Genomic DNA, 25,943 nt, shown 5'->3' with positions numbered 1-25,943 from the left:
ACTGAAGTGATTTCTGTCCCCATGTGTACTGCAGTATTGCTTAGCATTTCTATTCCAGAAAACAGAATTACAGATAGCAGTAGGAAACTACAAGTATTTCATATGAATCCTTACTATCAAGCAGAGGGAATGAAAGCCTTTAGAGAAGTCAGACAACATGTGACCCAGAAAGAGGTTTAATATTAGAGAACCCATTAACTAACACATTTTCTTCTGTAAACTGCAGATTAGGAATTGGTATTTACCAGTAGAAGCAGTGTCCTTTTCTCCCACTTTTGACTTGTGCTTCTTGAACACCTCCAGCAAGTGTATTTTGACTTCACAGTGTATTTTACCCACAGACCTACCTGTGACTAGTATGCAGATTTAATTTAAAGATTTAATACATTTAAGGCAGAGGAACAAGAATCTTAAAATGTCATTCATTAGATTCAGCTGTTGCCTGTTGTCATGATATATAAAGCTTAGTAATGAGCTTTTATCAAATCTCAAAGTAAGTTGATGCGTTAATTAATTTACCCCACTATTAAAATTGTTCACTTTTATTTCTAACCAAATTTATCTAGCTTCACCTGAGTCTCTGGATCTCAGTATGTCATCTTCTGTTTGACTGCAAAGCTTTTCATTGTTCAATGCCTTTCCTACCTAGAAATGTTCTTAAGCTGTGATCCTTACCTGAATGAACTGAATAGATAGGATTTATTATCCCACTGTAAAGCAGGTTTTCCTCAAGTAAGATTGCTATAATAGCTCTTTCCTGCACCTCCTCTAGTTTTCAAGAACGTAGGATTGGAAGAAAATCATCAAATGTTATCACAGGCAAAAACTTTGTGTCCCAGAACCTGACCCAGACAGTTAGGAACCATTTCCAGCCTAAATGTCTTCATGGCTGAATTTATGCCAATTTGTTCTTGTGTTCTTCAGTTGTAATAGTTACCCTTCCTTACTGCTGTTACTCTTACTTTCGCGTTGCTTTTTCGTGTAGTAACGATAGAAACATCAGTGAGGGACAAGTAAAAATAAGTTAATAATTAACTGACAAGTATCTAATTTAGGTAAAAAATTAAAGGAGTATTTCTAAATATACGAAGATACAATTCTGGACCATTCTTTTCAATATCATCTTAAAAGTATGGACCCCAGAACTGGACGTAGTACTGCAACTGTGGTCTCGCTGATAGTAACTGATAGATGAAGTCGTTACTGTGTGGGACTTTGCCTAACGTTGTGGACTCCTCTGTTCTTCTTTTAGCTCTGCTTTTGCTGTCGAACAAGAAGGTTTTCTTTCTTTACCTGGTCTTACACTTGTCAGTTCTGTAAGAGGTAAATATTTAATATCTGTTAATAAATGAGTACCGTTTCAGAGGGAAAAATACTGATTTATATGTTAGAAACCCTCAAATGTTCTGCTGCATACTGTTGATTGTTTTTATTTCTGTAACAGTCGATGTTAAAAAAAAATTTATGCAAAAGCAGTTCCTTCCTAAGTGACAAAATTGCTTCCCTGGACTGAAACTCTTGGCTAAAAGTGAGAGAAACACTCATTTGTTCTTTTATGCTCATGGGAGAGTGAGATGGAATTTACTCAGACTCCCCAATCAACAGTTCCATAATCTATGTTGTTGGGGAAAACATTTCAAGGCATTTTACCTTTTGCATTATTTTTGGAGTATTGTTGGGGGGAGAAGGGAAAAGGAATCATTTGCAGGCAAAATGAAAAATTTTAAGTTGAACAGTGAGACAATAAGTCTGGAGATCTATGGAATCACTGACTTATTGTCTCACTTACCAAAGGAGATTTCTTTAGAGGAAAACCAGGTTTTGGGGTTTTTTTTCCCCCCTGTTTTTTAATTTAGCTGTTGTTCTTGTTTAGCATTTCTCCTTGCTTTTGGCTTCATGTTCTGATTGAAGTTATTACATTGAAGAAGCGTTAAAAATAAAAATGTTTGTTTAAGGGGAGGATGGAGGATGATTGTAACTCCTGAAAACATTTATCCCTTATTCTTGATTTAAATGTACTTTTTCCCAATTAAATGATTCATGCTCTTGCTTTCTTACACAGGCCTGTATGCTCACAGTGTTGCAAAAAAGTAAGTAAACAAACTTATGGTTAGATCCTTTCTAAAAAGCTGTAATCTTTGTACTGATACTGCATGTTCCTTCTGCTATTCTCAACAGATGCGGTTGCCATCAAAGCCATATTCTACTCTCCCCATCTTCTCACTGGGACCTTCAACCTTGCAAAGAGGAGAAAGCTTTATGAGGCCAGAGAAACCCTCTACCAGTCACCACCATTCACTGCGGAGCATGTCCAGGTGAGAAACAACCCAAGCTCACGTGTGTCTGTTGCAAATGCTTTCTAAGTGTTTCATATTGAGTTGTCAATCATTAAGAAGATGCTGTCTACCTGTTTTGTAGTTGTCACTGTTTCTAATGCTTGTAGTAACTTTTCTGAAGCCTGAAAATCTGTGTCTCTTCCACTCATTGCTTTGATTTACAGAAATAGCAACACTAACAGCATGTCTTAAACCTTTTTCACATTACAGGTGAAAAATAATGAGAGTCTGGGACAACTGTATTTCTGTAGCACCTCTAGAAAAATATCCTCAGCATGTCTTTTTCTGGGGTGAATAGACTCTCCGGAGATAAATCTCGCAGGCTAGAATCACTCACTGAATGGCAATTCAATGATGTCTTGCACAGATTTATCTTTTTTCCCCTAATTTTTCTAATTCTAATTTTCACTTTTTTTTTTTTTTCACTTTGCTATTATCAAGTTATCTACTGGTTTTATATCTCATACACAGATGGTTGTCAAAGCTAATCCGAGAAATTAAATATAAAAGAAATGCTCCCTTTTGAGGGGATCTACAGTGTAAACCCTCTGCATAAATCACTAGTGCTAGGATGCTGTGTCAAATTAGCCAAACACATCATCTATTTATAGTTATTAGTAAGGTTGTTTTTGCCAAGGTAAATGTTACATATGCCCTCCGTTAGTGACCCTGCAATCTTGCTGAACCCGGCAGAAGCTGTCCTCTCCGGCGCTTGGTCTCCTGGTGTCATTTTTGGGACAGGAGACAGGAAGATTTAAATCAAGACGATTCTGATGTGCTGTTTCCTGAAGGCATCCTTTGGGGCCCGCTGCCGTGCTGCTAAATAATGTGACAGGTCCTGCTCTTTTGCCTTTCAGGTTGACCTCAAGGTCCAAATCTGTGGATAAGTCGCATGAAGAGTTTCCCAAAGAATTGATGGAGGACTGGAGCACAATGGAGGTGTGCGTGGACTGCAAGAAGTTTATTTCAGAAATCATCAATTCAAGCCGGCGCAGCCTATCTCTGGCCAACAAGCGAGCCAGGTTAAAAAGGAAAACGCAGTCCTTCTACATGTCGTCGCCGGGAACCTCTGAATACTGCCCCTCTGAAAGGACTATCAATGAGATCTGAGCCTTGTGCCTTTTTCTTTGCTTTTGTCTTCATGAGGTCATCATCCATGGGCAAGGTCACTGAAACTGGATTATCATTCCGTTGCTTCGTTTCACTCGACTGGCTTGAATTTGCATTAGATCACAGGATTTCCTACTCCAATGGTTCCCAGAGACACAGAATGCTATGTTTAGATCTGTGCAGAATGATACGCAACGGGTCAGCTGCTCGCACTGGAAGAAAATCAATAGTCTGAAATTGTTGCCTCTTTTGTATGTGTGCGTCGAAACTAGAAAGCCTTTTCTTGCTTTCAGTCTTTTTTTAACCATGCTTTGAATCATTTTTCAGGAGATGAGCTGAAAACATGTGTTTAATGGAGAACCAAGTCTAACAAAGTGTCAGTGTTAGCACAGTAGCAAACAGTAAGTCATATTGGCATTACCACCCTAGTAATGCTCACGTCCTAGTTGAAACGGCAAAGGGTCGTATCACGCGCCAGACACAGAGTGTGAGCGACTGTGGTCAAAACCATCTTTCTTTGTACTGTTTCGGTTGCTCCGAGATCAGGGTTCAGCACGGGACTCTACAATGTCTGTGTCCTAGGGCAAAATACGCGACGAAGCTCTTCGCCCGTGTGGTTGGCCATTCCCCTGAGCTGCTGTACTTTTTAAGCCTTAGTGTACTTCTAAGTGTCTCTTGAGCAGGTTTTAGTAGCTTACTTTCTATCTTGAATGTACGATGATGACTACTAGTAGCAGTGAATTTTAGTAGTAGACAGAGTTGTACAGTTTATGGGGAGGATGGGAAATAAGGGAGGCTTCTAATTTTAACTGAATACCTGTAAAGTTGTTCACGTGGTTACTCAGAGAAAACGGTGGGTAAGGTGTACATTTGTATTATAATGGAGCACACAAATACTGCTATAGTTCTGTCTGACAGCATATCCACTGATAACCCCATTTTTTCTGGGGTTTATAACTTGGCTGTAAAAATTTGTGTTCTGCTGAAATTTGGGACAGTGCTGTCTCAGATTGGGAGCAATCTCTCTTTTTTTTCTTTAATATTTTTCTTTTTTTTTTTTTTCCCCTTTTTAATTCACTCACAAAAGAGTGCTAGACTAGCGGTTTAGAAGTTCCAACAATGTTACAATGTTAACTGACATCTCATGCTTTTTTGCACTTTTTTTTTTATATTCAAAATACCTTTTTTTTTAAATTCATGCATAGCCAGAGTTTAGTCAATAATTTGGGGCCAGATCATTTTGGTATTTGAAAACAAGCTAACATAGCCAAGTTATTAATACTTGAAAATCAACTACTGTAACTTTTTCATAAATTTTTTAATACCCTGAGGCATATTTAATATCTATATAGCAGTGTATTATAGAATGACATAGCAGAAAAGTTTCAGATCTATTTATTAACATTTCTATACTTCGGATTAATGAGAGATACCTCAGAAATGCTCCAAAGTAGCTGGGACTGGATTTCCGTAACATGATTTTAAAGACACGTTAATCAAAACAGATTCTCCTGTCCAAATCTCATGCATTGAAAAGCCCAAGAGAAGGCAGACTGCCCCGCCAGCCCGGGTAAGGCACGGTGCGGAGGCCGTGGGGTGCCGGGGGGGTTGGCTCCCATGCGGTCGCTGGGCTCCAGTCCCACTGCGGGCTGCCTCCTCCTGCCCAGGGGAACAAGGCTTCCCCTTCGAAGTGTATTTGCATGCTACATTGCAGCCTTCGGAGCAGCCACTCATATCGTGTCTTTTAAGTTGATTTGAAAAGCACATGCAAAAGTCTCCTTAAACCTTCCCAGGGACTCATCCATCCTTATTTTTCTTTAAACGCCCCCTTGGAAAATGAGAAATTTTGCATATGCAGGGCTTATTGAAATAATGTTTTTAATTTTTTCTGAACCAATGCAAACAGGAAAAGCAGGGCTCAAGGCTAACTCTCCCTCGTAGCTGTCCCGTGTAAGGGCAGGTGTCATGGCCCTCTCCCGGGGGTACCTCCGGAAAAGTGTCTTGCATGTTAACGCACCTGGAGTACTGGCATGAAATGAGGATGTAGGATTGCAGGAGGTGAGCAGCACAGACAGGCTGATTTGAAAGGTCTGCTGTTGCTGGAAGGGTCGCCTGATCTCAGTCACATCAGCACTTTTTCTTGTTTCTGTGCCAAAACCAGGCCGTGTGTTTGCTGCACAGTGCATCAGGAAAACTAGACTGAAAGAAATGCAGGAAATCTCACTTTACATCTCCCCTGTTGTTGTTCTTATCATTTTCTCCTGCAAATGCCCCAGCCACATGTTACAATCGCTCAATCCTCTGCTCGCAGTCCTCTTCCCTGGCATCCTCAAGCTACTGAGGTGCAGGGTAACCAGCACGTTTATTTTCCCCTTTGAGAGGGATTTAGGACATTGCAGAGCAGGCAGAATCAAGGACTAAGTAAATCCTGCGTGTGCGAAGGGAAATGAGTCCCCCACGGCATGCCTGTGCCCCCCTCCACCTTGGCAGTGTCCGGGGCGGCTCTGGGGAAGCGGCGGAGCCTCGCCATCCAGCCTTTGCCTTCCCGGGATGCCCAGCAGCCCTTGTCTCGGGCCGGGCTCTGCTGCCCCGGGCAGGGCGCAAACACGGAACGACAACGCGGTGGTTGTACAAAGTGCTCCATGTCGCTCACGCAGAGCTGCCGTGGGGCAGGGCCTGGATAACCTCCCTTTTTCCCCTGGAAAAAACCCTCCGGGCTGCTGACACACGCTGTGGCAGGCTCCAGAAAACGTGGTGCGGAGGGCTGCCTCTCCCCTTCCCTCCCATCCCTTCCTCTCTGGCACAGTTGCTCCGCATTATCCTGGCATTTCGTTCCGCAAAAGAAAAAGCAGCGGGTTGGTTTGTCACGCAAAGCCTGAAGGAGCTCAGCTCGCTGGTTGCCTGGCTCTCTGCGGGGAGGGCTATTTTTAGCTTTCCATCTCGCTGCTTGCGCTAGCATCCCAAATCCACCGCAGCCATTTGCCTGCGTACCCTGCGGTGCTGCCCAGCATGTCCTATTTACGGTCTGAACTTCACATTAGCATCAGAGGATGAAATCAGAAGCTTGTAAATATGTGTAATATATTTATTAATATTTAGGAAGTCTCCATCAATCATGCAATGGGAATTGACTTTCCCATGATGTTTTAAAAAGGAAATGAGTCTTATTTATATGTGTGTTGGCTGTTACCTTTATTAGAGTTAACGCTTTCAGCCCCCTAATACAGTTTGCACTCCATAGGCATTTTAGAGTGAATTACTGCTGAAAAGAATGCGGGACTAGCACAGTGAGCTCCCTTCCATGAATTTTTTAAATCTTTTGATTTTTTTTTTTAGCTTTATTGATATGCCCAAGGTCTGTTTAAATATATCGTAGGAGACCCAAGGAGTTAAAAATGCTACTGGCAGCATCGGTCTTGTTTTGTATGCAAACCTGGTTGTGGAGAATTCAAAACCAGCTCTGCCTCACGGTGGCGATGGAGGAAGCGAGCAGGGCTTTGCTGCAGCTCTCAGACCTGACCTTTCAAATGTTCATGGTGACAATAGTGCTTTGGGGGTTTGTTGGTTTTTTCCTTTTCCCCGTTACTTCCTTTATACAGGGAGGGGTGTTACCTGGCGAAAATAAAATGCCTTTCCATTATAGCCCTTGTCTGTGTTAATTATTCATGTGGAAGCTGATTTAAAGGTTCTGTTTCTCTCCTTTTCTTTTTCATGCTTTTATAGTTTTGTAAGATCAGTCAGACATTTCTTTTGGCAAAGATTTGCTCATGAAAATGATTGAATAACAGCTGAACACTGGCTGGGCTGCATGAAGGGATGGAAACACATCGAAGTACTCAGAATAGCAATAAAACTGCTTGTGTAACCCCAGCGATGTGGGTCATCGTTTCCGGCCAACTCCCTCTGTTACCAACGTGTTGCTACTTCCAACACTGATGGCCTGTAGCTGAGGTGCGCTTGTCCTGCGTGTAGTACAGGCTCTGGGAAATCTCCATCCCTCATCTTTGGGAGAGAAATGCTGGCAGTCTTTTGGAGAGGTTTTTGATTGACTGTTTTTAGTTTTTAAACCAGAAGTGGAGAGAACATTTTTATCACGACGACTACGTTGTTCTCTCTTCTCTTTCAGGCTCGCCTTTTTTCCCAGGCAAGTTCAGCATCAGCTTCCACGGTTAGTTACTGGCTGCATGCTCTATAGGTTAAAACTAATTTAGAAGCTCCAACTTTAGACTCCTGATTGTTACGTTCATGCTTTACCTCATCCAGCAGCTCTGTACATCTTTTCGGAATGTCTTTCTTACGAGCTCAGTCTCATCTGTGAAACAGTGACAGCACACAGGCATGAGGGAAAGGTGCTGCAACTGTACGCTCTGGTGCTACAGCATATGGATTATGTTAATGTTACCATAAAATTTTACGGTATTTCCATGTTGGTAACTTGGAGCTGCTCTGGTTTATTTCTTCTTCTTTTGTATGTATGTATCTTAAGGCCAATCTGAGAATGTTTATGAATCTTGATTCCAGCTATAAAGATCTGTTTTGTTGTTTCTGTCTGATTTTTACTACTGTGTTTCAGACTTTTTGGGTACCTGAAATTGCTATTCACCAGAATTTCCTGGCAGGAGAACCACGAGAGAGGGGCATTAGCTCAGCCTGACGTGATTCACAAAGACACAGAACCCGTTTCCTGACACGTAAGCGTAGGTTCATGAGCGCTGTCCTCGTGGCAGCTCGATGGAGTCCAGCGCCGCCGGCCTCTCCTGCTGGGAGAGCCGGTGCCAGCTACCGTGTGCAAGGGCTGGGCGCTGAGCGGCACCCACAAGCTCCGGCAGCTCGGAGCAGAGGGAGCCCACCGCCCTCCCTGCGTTCTCGGCTTGACGTTGAAAAACCCCAGAGCTGCTCTTGTTGCTCAGTTTACCTGGTGCAAGCTGTGAGCTTTTCCATGCCCCAGGGTCCCTGTCTGCAAAAACAGGGACTACTAAGTGGTTACAATGGTTGAAAGAATTTTGGGAGCTGCTGACAAAGAGATGAGTGCTCAGTGTCAGAGCTAATAGGATCCTGCACTGCAAGTTTCCATCAGCCTTCGGTACTGGAAAGCAATGAGCACCACTTCCAGGTGCGCTGAATTCCAGACAGTTGAAACTTCACAACACTTTGACAAGCAAAGATTTGTGAATGAATTTTACCGCAGTAGTCCGCATGCAACGGATGTCATAGGGCATAATCAGGAGATGGAGCTAAATAGTTGTCAAATAGGCACAGCAAATTTTATGTGGCGGTAGCTTTGCTTGTTTATTTGCACTGAACTACAATTCAGTAACTTTTCCATTTCTCCTCTGGTTGGGCTGTTTTGCAGTGGCAGTGCCTGGCTGAACTGAGTGTCGGACACGCAGGTAGCCTGGGCTCTGTGTGCTGAAATAACGACAGAAGCCGCTGCAGTCTGCAAAGGTTGTCGAGACAGTTTTTGTAGAACAGTTCTAGAGGCAGCCATTTGGAATAGACCTTTCTGTAGCTAATATAAAAATACATTTTTAAGCAGATAGTCTTTTGAGGTGCCAGGCTACTTCATGTACAGTCACAGCCAGAAAAGACCTGTTTGATTATTAACCCATTTGATTAAAAAAACCCTGCAAGTGCAAAAAGGTGAGCATCCAGTATGAAAAAACACATTCTTGGTGCCTCCCGTGCAGTTGTAGTGTTTACATTAAGCTATGGGTCCTCCCTGTGTTTTTCTAACCAGAGTCCGGTCAGCGCTTAACAGTGGGAGCCGGCAATGCTTTGGCTTTTGCAGGACAGGCTGTAGGCCAAACGTGGCAGTGTGGGATTGTTAAATGGCATTTCAGGGGCCGCTAAATCTAGAATTAAAGGACATGGGCATGAGCTGATGCAACTTCTGCAGGAGGTTGGCTTCCAAAGTTTGGTGGAAATAAGCACCAGTTAAGTTGACGCATATAGAGAGAGAGGCTGCATTCTCACGGCCCAGCTTACAGGGCAGGTAGAGGCCGAGGCCAAGGCCCAGCTTTGGCTTAGACATTTAAGATGGGCACGTTTCTATTGAAGGGGCTGGTGGTTACACTGCCTGTGAATTAGAAAGCAAAACGAAGATACAGTGAGGAGTGTCTTTGAGCTGTATTTCTGTTAAAGCTGGTTCCCCCTCCCCAACCCCCTCTTTAATAAAGGAAAAAAAGAAAATCCCAAACAGGAGATGCACTTTTTGGACATTAACAGGCCCAAAGCACAAACCCTTCCCCTTCGAACTTCTCCTGCTTCTGTGCTGTCACTGTGCATGTACCGTCTGTGCGGCTTCAGGTACACCCGGGGCATCAGCTCTTAACAGAGGAAGGCAATAGAATTGTCTTCTGCTTGTTTTCATGTTATGTGGTACTGAAACCCAATTTCTTGTTTATGCGTTACTAATAAAAAGTTCTTTAAAATGACATTGCATTGCTCTCGGTTTCTTGAGCTAACTGTAAAGACAGCGAGCATCGTTTCTTACACAGCACAGCTGGTAAGGGCACGTTCCACATTTGTTTGGTCAGCTAGAGCCCTGAACCTTAGCTGCTGCAGATTTTAACTAGGTTAGAAACAAAGTTATAGAAGAGTAAGAAGGGGAAGTGTGGTACCAGCAGGGCCCCAAATTAGGAGCCCTTACTGATGATTTTACTTGCAGGTGCCTTCCAATAAAATAAGAATCATACCTCAGTCACCTCAGCTGTGGAAAAGTTAAGAGGACAGGACCTGTGCTTCACAAAAATGCCTTTTCATTGAACAAATTCATAGCGAAAGCATGACCTGCTTCCTGGAGCTGCGATGAAAAGGCTAGCCCATAACCTGCATGATTCTGACCGGTGGCAAGTAGTGTTGGTGGGGTAAGAAGATAGTTTATTAGATAAATAAGGTCTTATTTACAAGTCAAGGCTAATCATCTGGTTTACTGCAAAATGAAGCCGCTGCCAGACCCAAACAGAGTCACCAGTTCAGGCACAGAGGACCCCTGCAGAGCTCTTGACCAGTACAATGCATGGCTTACAGCGCGCTCCAGGGAGCCTGGTACTGGGTCCTGCTCCTTACCCAGCACAGACTAACGCGAATAATTTTTCCGCAGCCTTCTCTGAAAACCAACAGCCCATTTTATATTACAGCAGTTACACCCAGAAGTGGTTTTTTAAACTGAGGATGTCATTTATTTAAGATAGCACCATAGTGTACATAGACACTTTAGAGAGTCCTGCCCTTCACAGCTTACAATCTAGGAAGATGCAAGAATAGGAAAGGTGTTACCCACTGCTCCACCGTAAGATTTAAATGAAAAGTGTCACATCAAGGAATGTCACTGGTCATCTTAGTGCTACTTTATTACATCATCAGATACACCAATGCCTGATATGTGCTATACATCAATTCCTGATACATGCAAAGTGCTGCAGTTCAGTGCCTTCACTTGCGTTAAGCCAGTCCTTCAAGAATACTGCAACTTACACTAGGACTGCCTGTCTTCCCAACAAATATGACCCTTCCCCCATTATGCCTGCTGACCTGATGGGGGAAAAGAAGCAAGAAGTATGGGGGAGCATGGAGGACTCACACTGGCGCAAGGGCAAGTCAGAAAAAAAAGGGGAAAAACAAAAAAAGGACAGTCTACACAAAACCAATTACACACACGACCATTTGATTACACTGTTTTATGTTAATGCCTTTTGTTGCTAACATGAGCCTGCCTGCACTAGCACAAAAAATAAACATCAACCAGAAACCAGAGTTTACTTCAAGTTTGGTATCTTCAACATCTTCAAATCCTTCAGGGCCAAGGGCTAACATGCCCAGTTTGCCACGCTCTGGGAACCACCGCTGCCATCTTCCCTCACTGTTTCCCCCGCAGTCAGGAACCAGCTATCCCCAGCTTCATCCTTCCGCAGCAGGCGTGTGCGATGCAACTGTAAGTTACTGGGCAGGGTGAGCAGCCACACTTCTAACCAATCTGGAGACCTGATGTGCTGGCACTAAATTCTTAAAACCAAACCACCTCCCTACACACAGCCCCCACGCTCCCTTTCCCTTGAATTGCAACCTAACAGCTGAGAAACACTGAACTGCAAGCCTCAGTGGCGTGCACAACAGCAGCGAACAACCTCCTCCCCAACACACAAAACTCTAATTCTATTTTCAACTCTCAAAGTGCAGAATTCTTCTTCGAAGTGGCACTTGCTACCCATTAATCAGCATGACTACAAGTGCTGAGCTTTCTTCTGCTTGGTCCCCAGCGCTTCAAGATCCTTCCAAGTTAATGAGTGTTGACTTAATGCCATTTCTGCTTTATAAATTCTTTTCTTTCTACGTACCTGGCTGTTTCTGCACCAATCCAAAAAGCTGCAGCCCTCCCCCTCCTGCAAGCAGCCTAGCACTTTCCCTCACATGCAGCTTTCTGTCTTTGATGGACACCTCAGTCAATTCACATGACATAAAACTGACTTCAGAAATATTTTTTAGCCATTTCCAGTAAATAAAGGAAAGATGGGTTGTGTCCAAAGGTAGGGGTTTTTTTGCCCCAATGGTGAACTCGGACTGTAACAGTGACAGAACTGGAGTGGAAAATGGAGTGCTTCAAAAACAGTGTTATGCATAGCAGGGCTGAACGTGAAGCTACAGATACCATCAGATCCCATGGAGAAGAGTCACATGGTCAAGGGAGAAGAAGGGTGCGAGCCCCATATGCAAACTAGATAGGCAGAAAGCAGAAGAGTGAAAGTGTCCAGGAAAGCTTACGGGAAATTAAGAACCGCTTCATCTGCTAAACACCGGAGCCTACTTGGTCCCAGGTGACCACTGCCTGCAAGGTCCTTCGTACACACTGGCAAAATGAGCAACCACAGGAAGATCAATAAGGCCAGAGGTGCAGGAGTGTCACCTACCCGAAAGCCAAGGTGAGAAGCAGCAGCACTGTCCGGCAGCAGAGAGAGGCAGCTGGGTGACGGAACTGGCCTCTGGAAGAAATCCGTCTTTTTCCTAACTAAAGCTTCCCCACTCCCATTTAGCTTAGAGAAAAGCAGCAGAGGACTGAGCACAAGCAGGCAAGGTGCTGATCCATGGTAAGTGGAGCTGCAGACATTGGAAAACCAAGCATCTAGCCATGTAGTTCCCAAGTAGCATGAAATGTGGAACAGAAGCAGCCCAAAACCAGTGGGGAATGGAACAGAAAGGAGATGCTGCAACACAAGCAGATAAGGATTTGTTTCTGGAAGAAGGAAACAAAGTGCAAAGAAAGTAACCCAGAAAACTGATGCATAACTGGTACTGACCCTAAGGTGTGGCAGAGGAGTCCGGCCCTAGACAGAATATAGGAGCCTGTGGTGACTTTCCTGGGACACCAGCTAGTGCTGGAAGGTGCTATACACAAGTCAGTTGGCTTTAAGACAACACTAAGCAATTATTTCAGATCTGATGCAAGAGGCAGCTTTAGACAATTCTTCTTCCAAACTGAAGCAATGCATGAACCTCTCCAAAGACTTTTCTACCCCCTCAACAGTATGTTTTCATCATCTCCAGTAGGCATGTATGGAAATGCTGTAGTACAGGTTTCGACATGCACACACACTTACTCGTCTTTTCTTTTTGTTTGCAGAGCTCTGCCATAGCTGCACTCCCCTTCCTAGCAGAATGCCACCAGGAGCTAGAGCATCTTCTGCATTCTTTATCCAGGAAGTGGCATCACTCCTCTGAGAAGCACAACAACTGACCTGCACCAAAGCTATCCAGCGTATCTTCTGGAAAGGAGCTGCTATCAGCCTTTAAGCTCTAAGTTTCTGTTCCAAAATAAGAAAGGTTTTAGGTCCATATAAAAAGAGCAACGTAAATATTAGCTACTCATTAATTGCTTTCAACTAATATATATATTTTTTTTAAATTAAGTTTATTCATTAGGATCATGTAATTTAGTGAGACTATAGTTACACCCAAATTAATGTTCACTTTCAGACTAACCAGAATACGAACACTGAAATTTCCCTTAAGCTACAGACACTTTAACATTACCAGATCAAAACAGTGACCAACATTCTACTCTTCTAGTTTTTTTAGAAGTTACTCATGCTCTTTAACAGCTTCCTAAACACATGCTTCCCACTTGACCGAGTAAACATCCTTGCAACATTTATTTCACTTTGTGTCCACACCAAAAAATAAGTTAAAATGCCCTAGCAGAGGGCTGTCTAAGAAATGTATACTACACCTGGACCAAATACGAAAATTTGTGAACATCAGACAAGGCTAGCACTGTTACTAATATATATTTATGCACATTTTATAGGAAGCAATTTCTGCAGTTACTGGAGTATTTTTCCAGATAATGAGAAGCATTTAAAATGATCCTAAAATCATTTTGTACCAATGTAGAAAAGCATTGAAAAAATTCAGTTACACTGGTAGTCAGTAGTTAGTAGAAAACACTCGAAAAGGAGAGTCCGTTTGTTTTTCTTGTACTGTTGTTTTCTCCATTCAGGGCATGAAAAGTACGTGTTCATGAAACCTTACCATTTGGATTTCAAATTTCCTGCTTATTTCTCATTTCAACTCTTCTGGTTATTGCATCAGTCTCTCCCTCAGTTAAGACATGATGTGAAGAGCAAGGATCAGTGGAACAGCACAGTCTCTTCGTTCAAGTACCCTTCTTAGAGATAAATAAGAGAAGTATTTTCCAGCACCTTCCAGGAATTACTGCTCCTCTCCTCATAGGGAGGGGAGGAACTAGGGCAAGTTAATAAATAATATGAAAATAAATTATACCCTTCTCCCCACCAAAAAACTGTTTTAGGCTATTAACATCAATAGAAACTTTATCTTCGTTTGGATACAAACATCTAAGAAGTAAAGTATCTGTGTGTCATGTTCAGGCAGCACATTTAAACAAGATAAGAAAAGTTAGTACCACACAAGTTTTAGCTTTTTGGGATGATCCTCTAGATAGATATCCAATTCTACAGTATCATGTTCTGACGCATGTAGTTCCCTTTAAATGGTCGTAAGACACTATCAGATTACAAAACAGACAAAATTCAGTGCTCTGGTACCTATCAGTCCTTCACAGAACGAACGTTCACACGGAAAACCCTTAATACCACACATGCATTCTTTTCAAGTTTGAGTACGAAAAACCGAGATGGTGTAAATATAACATACTCTCTATCTTTGTTATAAAAGGCACATTTAGGCAGTTTTAAACGTGCTAAATGTTTTGTTTCCAGTGTTAAAAATAAATTGTTTAAATGAAAACAGTATCTGCGGGAGGTCAATTTAATCTTCAGTAGGCAACAGGAGCTGCTGTGGAGATGACGGATGAGGTTACTTTTCTGCTGAACCAATTTCTTATAAATATATAAAACCTCTGCAGATCAGGCTTGGAAGGGAGATCTACAAAGCAGCCTGCAGAATAAAACTTTTCTGTCAGTTACTTGGTATTTTTGGTTTTATTTTTCTGTTGACGCTGCTGCCATGGCTGGTTTCATGCCCTCACGCGTTGACTTCAGCTCCTCCAATTCTGTGTTTAGTTTGCTGATCACCCACTCCAGGGCATCCCGACCCTGCCAGGAAAATACTGGAATTTAGGATCAGAACAGATACACCACCACTGCTCATGTTTCTATAGTTTTTCCTCTGTCAGACATGAGACTTGTTTTAAAATTAATTTCATGCCCTGCATAGTTTGATACCAGATCATACTGATAATTTCTTAGCATCTTCTTATGGAAACTTCACTGCAAAGGCATTTGCTTAACCCATAAGCAAGAAGTAAATGCAATATTGGTGTGAGCTCCCAGTAGCACACCTAGGCAAAAAGCCTAATTCAGCAGTTAAGTTCCCTTATGTAAGAGTATTGCTGTTTTTACTGTTTGCTGCTCCTACTACCCAAAGAATGTCAGCAAGTTTATGGCAAAGCCTAGACACTGTTCTCAGATTCATTAACCAAGTTATATGGACAGTTTTTGAGAAGATCCAGGACAAAGAAAGATACTCTTCCAAGCACTCTTTGAAGTAGCAACTAATTGATTTGATATCTAGCAAGAGTTCAGAGATGGACTCGCACTAAATTCTATATTCATGCACAGCAACTTTTCAGCATATAAAACAGACTGAGAGACTACAGTCGCACATTTTAGATCAAGGTATGGTCTTTCTCCGTTCAGTTCTCAGAATGGGAGTGCCTCAAAGCTAGGCATTGACAGCCAATGCTTTAGTAAAAGCTGGGGAATCCAGCAAAATAAGCATGTCAAAAACCTTTTACCTTAAGAAGACCCTGTAGCAGCTGCACCCCAATGACCACAAGATGAGCACACAGCCAGCCGCACAATGAAGCCAAGAAAATAGAGAAGCACTTTAACTAAGCAAAAGTGCAAGATTTTAGAGCTCCACAATCTCAGAATGACAGCTTTTGCCAAAACAAGCAGATGGGATCAGACCAGGAAAACACCTGGCCTTTTTTCACTTAAAGAGAAGCCAAGAGACATTCACCTCTGTTACCCTACTAAGAAGAAACAGTGGAGAGCAGTTACTGGGAGCCACATGGCTCTGGCCAAGTCTAGAGGAGTGCTGGAGAAACAGGGTCTGAGCCCAAAAAGTCCTAAGTCTTCAAAAGAGCCAGTGTCAGTGTTCAAGCCCTCTGCAGAGATCGAGGGAAAGAGGGGGAACAGCCCCCCCACCCCGAGCTGTTCTGAACTCTGATGTACTATTTTTGTTGCACGCGTTATAGGTGATAAAGTGAACAAAAACCTCTTAAAGTGTCCAGAATCTGCTGTTGTCCTTTATAAACCACTAAGCGTGAACAAGAATCTGCATAAACAGAATTGAAAACCTCAAAAAAAAAAAAAAGTCAAAACAAAACCCACACACACTCTCGAAGAATTTGGGGGGGGCTGGAAACATTACTCTGGAATAATTTTAAAAGCCCAGTTCCAGGCTGCAAAGTGTAACCTATTAGAAGAAATAGAGTTTCACTATGAATAAGAGCATATTTATCTCAAGACCCCCACTAAGTTCAGTGAAGGGCTGATTCTGTTTCTCTTCAGATTTTTCATATTACAGGGACTCACAGAATAAACACTAATTGCTACGTCTGCACTGGCAGGCAGTCCTCAACCTGAGAAAAATGATCCACATACCACAACAAAGTGTTCCACTCTTGGCCAGAGCTCAGAAAGGAGGATTCAGCCCTATCCAGAATTACCTCAAGAACTCGTATCTTTAAGTTACCTTAGTTCAAGATATGCCTTTAAAAGATACCGACAATAATCAAGAAAACATGATTTAAATTGTCCAGTTTAAGTATGGGTTGCTGAAAAAAGTCTGTAGAATATGATTTAACTTCCGAGTTCCTTCTATTTGAGCACCAAATCGACCATGCTTCAGCAGGTGATAACTTCCACTGTCTCTACAGCCTGTGCAAGACCTGGGAACACCAGCAAAGCATGGATAAAAGCACCCAGACAGGAGTAGGCTACTGCATAGCAACAAGTTGTAACTAGCCATGAATTAGCCAAGTGGAGTGCTCCGTAAGGAACAAAGCGGGGGGAGAGAGGGGGAATCATCTTTCAGTAAGCACGCATTTGGATATTTAAAAGTCAGGTTAGAATGTCCTCTCTTAGGTGACACAGGCACAGAGAACTGAGTAAGACAGCAACAGCTTAGATGTTATATTTGTCTAATCGCACAAAGAAGACTTGTCAGAAAGTCAAATACCTTCAATGTAGAAAATGCTCAGTAGAAAAATACTGAGATTCTTTACAGGCGCTGACTATGAAACAACCAGGTCATAGTGTTTTAGTTGATATATTTGTTGACAAGATAAAATAAAATAAAAAAAAAATCCACGACATTCAACTGGAGCACCAAGATATTTCCTTCAGCTTTTGAGACTACCGAGGTCTGCACGTTTCCTTAGACCTGCATACGCTATATGCTGTATTTTGCAGCTAAGAATAAACTCGTGATACTGGCAAGGAAGATTTCAGGAATATACTGCAGAGGAAATTAAGTTACAAATCTTAACAAGATGCAAAGCCTCCAAGTACTGTAGAACTACCCAGTTACCAAAAAAAATCTGACAGAGGATTGATCTATAAAGTTTTGTATGTACAACAAATTCTGTAGTAAGTCATTAAGCAAGCAAATTCATAACCAAGCATGCATATTATATTAGTCTTTATTGCATATGTTAGCAGTATGACGTGTTTGGCAGACCAAACGCTGCATATGAAGATTTGTTGGTAGAGCTTAAGTGACTGATAAATGCTGAGCCTTTGTAGTTGATGTTTTCCAGAAAAACAGCCTTAACAGCTTAGTGGAATGAGAACATAAAAGCAAACACTCATGGCATACACTGATCTCAAAGTAAGCAGTGTAAAAAACCACTACATTCTTAAGTAGGAGAAGCAGCATAATGGATTTTTTTCATTTTTTAAGGAATCTTATTAGTTGAAGCATAAGCCGATACAGGAATGACAGAGACAGGCTACACTGACTAGTGGAAGGAAAACAGTCTGTACAGAGGTATCACAGAGGCAAGTACACTCAGTTCTCTCAACCTTGAAGTCAGACTTTTTCATAGTCACATCGCTTAAGGAACACGTCACTACCGAAATGAATGTAACTACAAGACCAATGAAAAACACGAACAGTCTCGCATTCTGACAGCTTCAAGCTTTGTACAGATTTCCACAGAAGTTCACAGAAGGGCAACAATATTCCTTAGGCATAAGAAAAGCACATACAATTTCACTATGCAAAAGATTACCCCTGTTAGGCAATCTGTTTCAAGAAATCAATTTTATATCCTAAGAATACAATTCTGTTTCATTTTTATAATGCCAATTCCAGTCACTAACCAATTTGTTAATTTCTTCAGGTACCAGTTTTACATACTGAAATCACAGAAACTAGGACCAGATCAAACACTTGGTGGAGGGACTCATTCACATGCCTAGTTATCTGCAGTCATCATTCCACTTTCAAACCATAAGCAATATTGTGTGGCACAAGACATGGCTGCAGCAAGTTGGTTGTCCAGTGGTATAAGCACAGGTTAATTGATCCAGTCTAGCTCTGACCTACTCTCACTCTCTACAACTGCATTGTAATGAACATGTTTGCCATTCCTGTATGCAATGTATATAAAACATACATGCAGGTTAATTTATGAAATTCACATAACAACAATCCATGCACATATTTGCTAGAAAGCTGAAATGCTGTACCAAGAAGAAGAATGCTGGCATTACCACTAGTTAGTACAAACTGTAGATGTGGAGAACTGCTAGCTTAGAGCGCTTTCAGAATTTTGAATTATCCACTCAATAGCATCCCACCCCTGGAGTAACACAGAAAAGATTTACAACATATGGCAAATGATTTTTCCATCATCATTAAAAATAATAATGCATCATTTGCCACTTCTACCTCAGAGCAAAATCTCAATACTTCCTATTTCTTCAGAACAACAAAACATTTTTCAGCAACTTTCACGAAGTTTAAGAGGAATGCTAAGAACACAGAGGCACAGCACAGCACGCGAGAAGAGCTAGTAACAGCACAGTAGGTTACTGGGTAGCAAAGAAAGGGCTGGTAACAGCAAGTACAAATTCCTGCCAAGTTCAACATCTCTAATGAGACTCTTCAGTGAAACACACAGGACAAGACAGTGGTTTTGATTTGCAAGAAGCTTGTGAGCCAGTGTGTTCCTTGAAAATGGCAGAACAGAAGAACAATCTTTAAAAGAAATCGAGCTCTCACACAGGCAACCCTGAATAGGTACCAAGAAATACTTACACTCTCTGAGTTCAATGGAGACATGCAAATGTGACAGATGCCACGAGAGGAATTCAGCCAGCACTGAACTGATCTGGCCTAGCTGATCTGGCCATTCCAACTAGCTAGTGCTTTGCTACCTCCGAGTCAGCCTGGAGTTTGGTTGTGAGCCAAGGTTTGGACTTCTCTTTCAAGAATATATGCCCCACACAGACTTTTAAATGAAAACTGGATCAGAATAGAGTTGTACTTTATCTGAAATACATTCCATTTATGACTTTCAAACAAACACAGAGAGCACTCAGCTAAAGTTACTCTTCAGTGTCTAGAAATTACCCATCACTCCTTTCCCATCCCCTGATTTTAACCTGTTTTCCTCTCGTTTTTGGAGAAGCATACAGAAGGGAGGAAAAGCAGGCTTTCTCCTCTCTGATCTAGTTGCTCAGTACCTCCTATCAAGTTGGCTTACACTGCCTTGGTCAAGCAACATCTCTCACAAGGACAAAGGGCTGGGCAAAGCACAGGCTCTCTGGCACAGTAGGAGCTACCTGCGCCAGGTTCCCACTGTGCTGAACCTCTCCAGCAATGCAGAGCACAAACTCAAATTTCAGGTGCACTCATCCTGCTGTTAGGCAGCAATGCCTGTGCTTCTCTAGTAACCCCATTTCTTTCCCACCTTTCCTGAAGAAGGATATGACAAAGTGCCCAAGAACAAGCATTTCTGTAGCTCTGCCTGTGCTGAAGTACAGCTCCATGGCTGCAACCCAAGTAGAAAAAGCAAGCACAAGAAAGAGGAGTTGGTGTAGTGTTACCTACAAAAGCCAGCATAGTTTCATCTCTTCAAAGAACATGCTTCTGCTTACACTACCTTACTTTCAGCCAAAGGCAAGGAGACAGCTCAATAATGGATAGGAACTGGAACAACTGACAAAGCAGCATAGAAAATATGCTAGCATTAACTGCTAAATCCAGATTATAAAGGCTGAAAAAGAAGTTACATTCACTACTAGCACTAACTCCTGGAAATTTGAGGTTAGTGTTTAAAAAGGTGCTTTGGAAAAAAAAAAACAAAACCAACTAATAATATGTGTATGCTATGCATAACTGTAGCATACACATAGAGGTTTGTTTGTTCTGATGTGCAATTCTAGTTGAAAAAACAAAGATTTAGTAGTGAAACCTTTTTCATACTTTGGGAAATTATATTCTAATCGCTGAGGTCCTACAAAAAAATCAGTTGAAACTGTGCACAAAGTTTAGAGAAATTAAATACAGTATTCAGCACACATGATTGACAATTACTATTTCAACAAAACAAAAGGTAGGGGTGGGGGGAGAGAGGGAGAAAACAGAACAAAGATGTACCTTTCTGGCATTAGAAGATATTGTGTTTGCCATTAAGCTTTCCAGATAACTGCTCAAGCTAATGCCTTTAACAGTAATAATTGCTTCTTGAGTTAGCACAGTTCTGTAAGAGAATAAAGAACAGTTAATACCTAAATTGAATTGGACTAACATAATGTCTCCTATACACAAAGGAGCACACAAATATCCTTACTTACTTTTCAGGGTTTTCAGGATGAGGTGTGTAAACTAGTCTCTCATCAACAGACACCAAGTTTGTGAGAGTAATCTTAAAAAGAAAAAAAGAGCTGAAATCCTCACTTCCTGCCTTTCATTTTTCTGTTATCAACAGCACTACTCAATAGTAGAGCGTTCAATTTAATGTCAGAGACAAAGCAGTGTACACAGAATATAAAACCCAGAACACAGTCAATAAAAAGACCTATAAAGGGTGATGCATCTTCTTCTATCCTAGATCTAATAATATCAATCTAAGTTCCTATTCAGAGTACAAAGCACAAACAGCTTTCCATTCGTTTTCTCTGAATGTCGAGTCTTATCTGATTTATGGCATGCAATTCAGAGAGGCTCTTCAAGACCAAGACCACCATAACACTATTTGGAATGTACAGAAAATTAATACTCAGGAAAGACAATGCCTCTTGTACAGAGACAAGGCTCTCCTACAGACAACTCCACTTTAAATCTGATAGTTACAAGTTCCCAGGATACCAAAATACAGCATAATACTTCATTTACATTTTGTGAAAAAAGGCTTTTCAAATTAAAACTTTTGTTGTAAATGGCAGTGTAATGTAGAACAAGTTATTCATCTAAAAGTCAAATTTTTTACATGCATTCTGAGAAATAATCTTACATGAAAAACAGAATCACAACTGTTTGATCCCAAAGTATTTAAAGTTCCCTATTTGTGGGAAGAAGGAGGAGGAAAAAAAAAAAGAGGCAACTAAGATGCCAACTAAGACGCCAACTAAGACATGGAAATTGCCACCTCCTGATGAAAGACGCAAACACATTTCTAATCTAAACGTTAAGAGCAAAACACCTTATCTCCAGAACTAATTACCAGAAACTTCTTAAGCTACTACTCACATTAGTTGAGCAAAGCTCCATCTTTTTTTCCACTGGATCTACCACTGAACGTTCCTCAATGTAAGTCAGAGTTCTACTTGTTCCTAAAATCTGGAAGTGAAGAAATAAAAAAATTAAAAAATAAAAAAGTTAAGTACTAAAATAAAAAAGAAAATGCTGAAACACATGAATGTCAAGTTCTTAGTGATCTCAAATAAAACACAAAGTAATTCATGGATACCAGAACACTGTGATCAGTGGCAAGACTACATCCTGGTAGGTTGTATCAGCCATATAGCATGACACAGACCAGTCTGGACAGACATACACACATTATAGGCATACTAAAGCCTACAACGTATTCTCACTACTAAGCATGCTAATTACAGCTTATGTAATATTTGTGGATGATATTTCCTATAAATTAAGCTTTTCCTTTGAATTCTGCTCCAGTTCAGATGATGACATAAAAATGCATCACACTCTTCATAAACCATGAAGACTGTAAAAGTTTACCGCTTTTACAATACTTGGCAATCCCCACTCTGTGCTGAGAAGACGGTGACTATGCAACCTCCCCTGGTTATCAAGGCTTCTGTCGAGGACATCTACTCCTACCACACACGGATTCATTGGGTTTGGGTACTTTCTCATAGCAGCTTTGATCACTGTATCCCAGGGGTGTCTGTAAAAAGGAGACAATATTTTTAACTACTTTGTATTTAATTGCAAGTATTCAGACACTAAATCAGGGATCTGGCTTGCGTAATATGGCATGTGCTGTACAACCCTGTAGCTCCCAAAAGTCCCTTCAGAATTCAGTGATGCTCAGAAAGGCAATAAGAAAGTATTGATACACAAACAAACAAACAAAAAATTCCTTTCTCCTCAGTGAAGAAAGGAATTATTAACCCAAGACTAACAGAAACAAGGACAAGGGGCAACAGTCACGAACTGCTACAAGTGACATTCCAATTAGCTGTGCAAAAAACCCACAATGACAGGGTAGCTGTCCACAGAGGTTGTTGAATCTTGATCCATTTCAGAACTCAACTGGAAAAGCAACCTGAGCTAACATTTAAGTTAGCCCTGCTTTGAGAAGAGGGGCTGCATTAGATGGCCTCCAGAAGTCCACTCCAACATAAATTCTTCTATAATTCTAAGCACACCAAATAAATCAAAGAAAACATCATTAGCTTCCGTTTCTTCCTATAGCAAAAAAACAAAGCGAAATTTAATTCAACTAAAAAAAGTCAGGAAGTTCAAAATAAAGAAGCAGATTTTCAGAAACCAGATCAGCTCACTGCCTTAGGTCTGTACTTGTGCTACTGCTTCCAGCAGCTTGGTAGCATGAATTATATTTATGGATACTCTTCCCAATACAGAACTGTTTTTATGAAACAAGTTTTGATAATCTCAAACTGCTGGGATCAGAGCAGCCCCACTACTGGAGGACAGGCTGTCCACACAGCTCTTGTGGGACTTCATGTATCTTCTTCTGAAACAGAGGAGGCTAGAGAAATCATGGGCTTGATCCAACACAGAAATTCTGTCCCTAAGCAATGATTTCTGTATTCAGAATAACTGATAGATGTGGAATGAAAGGTTTGTAACCTTTAAAGGTACCTTTAAAAATTCAGCTATTGATACCTAACTTAAGAAGGCTTAGGCATGCCAACTTGTACATAAAACTTGCTCTTAGGGCCCTAAATGGATTTGATTTTTAAGAACACTACTTTTAGTCTTAAAATAGACACATACAGAAGGGCATCAACAGTACACCACCGCCAGAACAAAGAGAAGCTTGGAAAAATAAGTTCTTTTTCCAACAAGAAGAGTAAGAAAAGGTCTTTCAGCTTTATTGGTGCAAGCAGGAAAAACAGAGCCCTCAATTGCTACATCAGAAGGAGAGCTGGAGGACCATTCCTTTTTATCTTCAGTGGCTATACATCATAATCAACAGAAGATACACAAACTGAAAAGGTCAAATTTCTGTTAAGTGTCCTTGAGGGATTTTAAGTCAGAGATCCGACAGGGCACAACAATATTTTATTAACCCCTGAACTGAACTATCTACACCCGCACACATTGCACCATAAGATGGGGGTGTTCCAATACAGATCTCAATGAGAAAATGCCAAATAAAAATCAATTTTGTGTTTCCCAGCTGACAGATACTCATCTCAAACTCAGAAGTTATGCCATACACAAGCAGCCTTTACTAGCCTCTGCCTGCCATTTCATATCAGAAGCTACAGTTTACTTATACCAGACTAATGTTAAAGTTGAACACCTAATACCTATGTTAGCGTAATGAATTCAGTTGTGTTAATGTAATTAAAGAAGTTTGAAACTGCACATCTGGGATGTTTTGTAAATATTTTGAGAACTGTCACCTCTGGTGCTCTTCAGGTTTCAAGATTTTTAAGAGACCTGTAGCAGATGAGTTATCAGTGGCACTTTAAGAGCTGCACTGGAACTGCAGTGTCCTCCACATCAGCCCCCCGTTACAGCTTGTTACATGCCTGTTGATACTTTTGCCCATTGTTCCCTCACCACACAAAAGTGGAACTGGATGACCAGAACCATGTTCAAAACACGTTTAATGCAGTAAAGGACTGACGGTAAGAAAACTTACTCAGCTGTCACTTAATGGCTGTCTGCTAGGCATCTCCGTGAGAGCATCTGACGGCTAAGGTATGATACACAGTCACTCTGTCCATACCTCTTGGAATATATCATCAAGTACGTCAGTAGTTTGGGATTATTCTTTTTTGACAGTGTGAAAGTTATTTTTCCTTAAATACCCACATCTTTATCAAGCAATTACGCTGTCGGGCCAGCTCTACCACTGCCCCGTTGGAATGGTATTTCCCGCCGCAGGCGGCAGGAGGTGGGAGAAACCCTCGCACGGGGTCCGACCACGCAGGAAAAAGCTTAAGGCGACGCAGGATCGGCAGCGGGGGGGGCGCTGACGCACCGCCGGGGACCGTCCCCAGCCCACCCCCTCACCGGAGGGATTTAACGCCGCCAGAAGCCGGTGCCCCCCTCCCTCCCGCCCCCGGCTGCCCGGCGAGCCTTCGTGCCGGTATAACAGGTCAGGAGCCACGGCCGCTCCCAGCCTCCCTCCTCCGGCCGCGCCCGCGGCATTTCCTATTTCCGCCCTCACCCCGGTAGGGCCCGGCTTCCCCCGCACAGCCCGGCCCGGCAAGGCGCCGGAGCGGCTGCCCGCCGGCGCGGCCGGTGGAAGGAGCAGCGCCGCCGTTCAACGACCGCCGCGCGCGGGGGGCTCGCCGCCCCTCCGCCCTCCCCGCCCGGCACCTCACCCGAACACGTGCTCCGAGCTCCAGATCTTCATGGCCGCCCTCGGTCTCTCCTCAGGGCCGGCGGGAAGGCGGGCGGGCGGGCGGCGGCAGCCCGAGCTCGGCGGCACCTGACAGCCACCCGCCGGCCGGCCGGCGAGCGCGAGCAGCCACGGGGGGGGCGGAGCTCCGCGTGCCGGCACTGGACGTGCCCAGCCTGCTCTACGTCACGCGCCTCCGTCACCTCCTCGGCCCGCCCACCACCCCCCGGCGGCGCCCCCCCTTCCCGCGTCTGTTGAGAAGCGGCACCGCGCAGGCGCAGCGCCCACAGCCGCACCGGCACCGACGGCGGCTCATGACCCGCCGCCGTTAGCTCGCGCGCTCGGCGCCGTTCAGGCCCGCCACCGCAAGGCCCGGCGGTGCTTGCTGCGGGCAGCACGGCGAGGGGGCCCGGGCGCCTGCGGGACCTCGACTAGCTGCTCGGCGTCAGTTCGCTCTGGAAACGCGCAGCCTGAAAAAGCAGCTCTCTGTCACCAGAAACTAACTGATCGCACAGCTTTTAACAAATAAACCTTTACGAATTACTTACGTTGGAGTTTTGCTTTAAACACGCTAACGGTTGGGGATGTAATACACAGCCAGGTGTAGTCTGTATGTGTTGCTATGCCTAGGAGTGAAATGATGATGCTAAACGCCTTAATTGACCTAAAGGCCTTTGCAGAAAGTAATTTTATAGTGAACACCTCCACAGAAAATGCGTCACATGGGGGAAAAAAAAAAGAAAAGGAGACAAGTTTTCTTATTTTCCACCAGGCTTTGTGGAACGTCACCGCAGGATAAACCGGCGCCACGCGCGTTACTCGGCAACGCCGCAGGAGACCCGTCCCCCTCGGCAGCGGCGAAGAGGAGACCTGGGGCGCCGAGGCCCCAGCCTCACAGCCTGCCCCGCCCGCGGCAGCGAGGAAGCTCGCCC

At 42.8% G+C, this 25,943-nt stretch overlaps 2 protein-coding genes across 4 annotated transcripts in view; one reads left to right on the top strand and one right to left on the bottom strand.

The window, feature by feature from the left end:
* The window catches only part of SPIRE1 (spire type actin nucleation factor 1), a 70,659-nt gene extending 66,705 nt beyond the window's left edge, over window positions 1-3,954 (top strand). For both annotated transcript variants that reach the window (XM_050891813.1, XM_050891812.1), the window contains 4 exons: window positions 1,253-1,323; window positions 2,063-2,090; window positions 2,179-2,315; window positions 3,194-3,954. In XM_050891813.1, coding sequence (XP_050747770.1) covers window positions 1,253-1,323; window positions 2,063-2,090; window positions 2,179-2,315; window positions 3,194-3,446 — 489 coding nt within the window. In that variant the 3' untranslated portion in view covers window positions 3,447-3,954. The remainder of the gene's footprint in view (window positions 1-1,252; window positions 1,324-2,062; window positions 2,091-2,178; window positions 2,316-3,193) is intronic.
* Window positions 3,955-11,826: 7,872 nt separating this feature from the next.
* On the bottom strand, window positions 11,827-25,026 carry PRELID3A (PRELI domain containing 3A). Of its 2 annotated transcripts, none has more exons than XM_050892612.1 (6): window positions 24,995-25,026; window positions 22,185-22,353; window positions 21,690-21,779; window positions 20,795-20,865; window positions 20,598-20,700; window positions 11,827-15,016 (listed from the first exon to the last, which is right to left on the bottom strand). In XM_050892612.1, the coding sequence occupies exons 1-6, from the start codon at window positions 25,024-25,026 to the stop codon at window positions 14,903-14,905; spliced, it is 579 nt and encodes a 192-aa protein (XP_050748569.1). In that variant the 3' UTR covers window positions 11,827-14,902. The 2 variants fall into 2 exon arrangements, with proteins under 2 accessions (XP_050748569.1, XP_050748570.1); XM_050892613.1 differs by lacking the exon at window positions 11,827-15,016 and adding an exon at window positions 18,742-18,795.
* Between the last annotated feature and the right edge of the window lie 917 nt (window positions 25,027-25,943).

This window comes from Gymnogyps californianus, chromosome 2, assembly GCF_018139145.2.
Source record: "Gymnogyps californianus isolate 813 chromosome 2, ASM1813914v2, whole genome shotgun sequence".
Lineage (NCBI taxonomy): Eukaryota > Metazoa > Chordata > Aves > Accipitriformes > Cathartidae > Gymnogyps > Gymnogyps californianus.
Note: the sequence above shows the minus strand (reverse complement) of the source record. Positions and strands in the feature narration are given on the sequence as shown.

Coding starts and splice junctions, on each gene's coding strand:
- PRELID3A (XM_050892612.1), bottom strand. CDS start 25,026: ATGAAGATCTGGAGCTCGGAGCACGTGTTCGG. Junction 22,354..24,994: donor AGCTCGGAGCACGTGTTCGG/GTGAGGTGCCGG, acceptor TCCTTTTTACAG/ACACCCCTGGGATACAGTGA. Junction 21,780..22,184: donor TGCCAAGTATTGTAAAAGCG/GTAAACTTTTAC, acceptor CTTCACTTCCAG/ATTTTAGGAACAAGTAGAAC.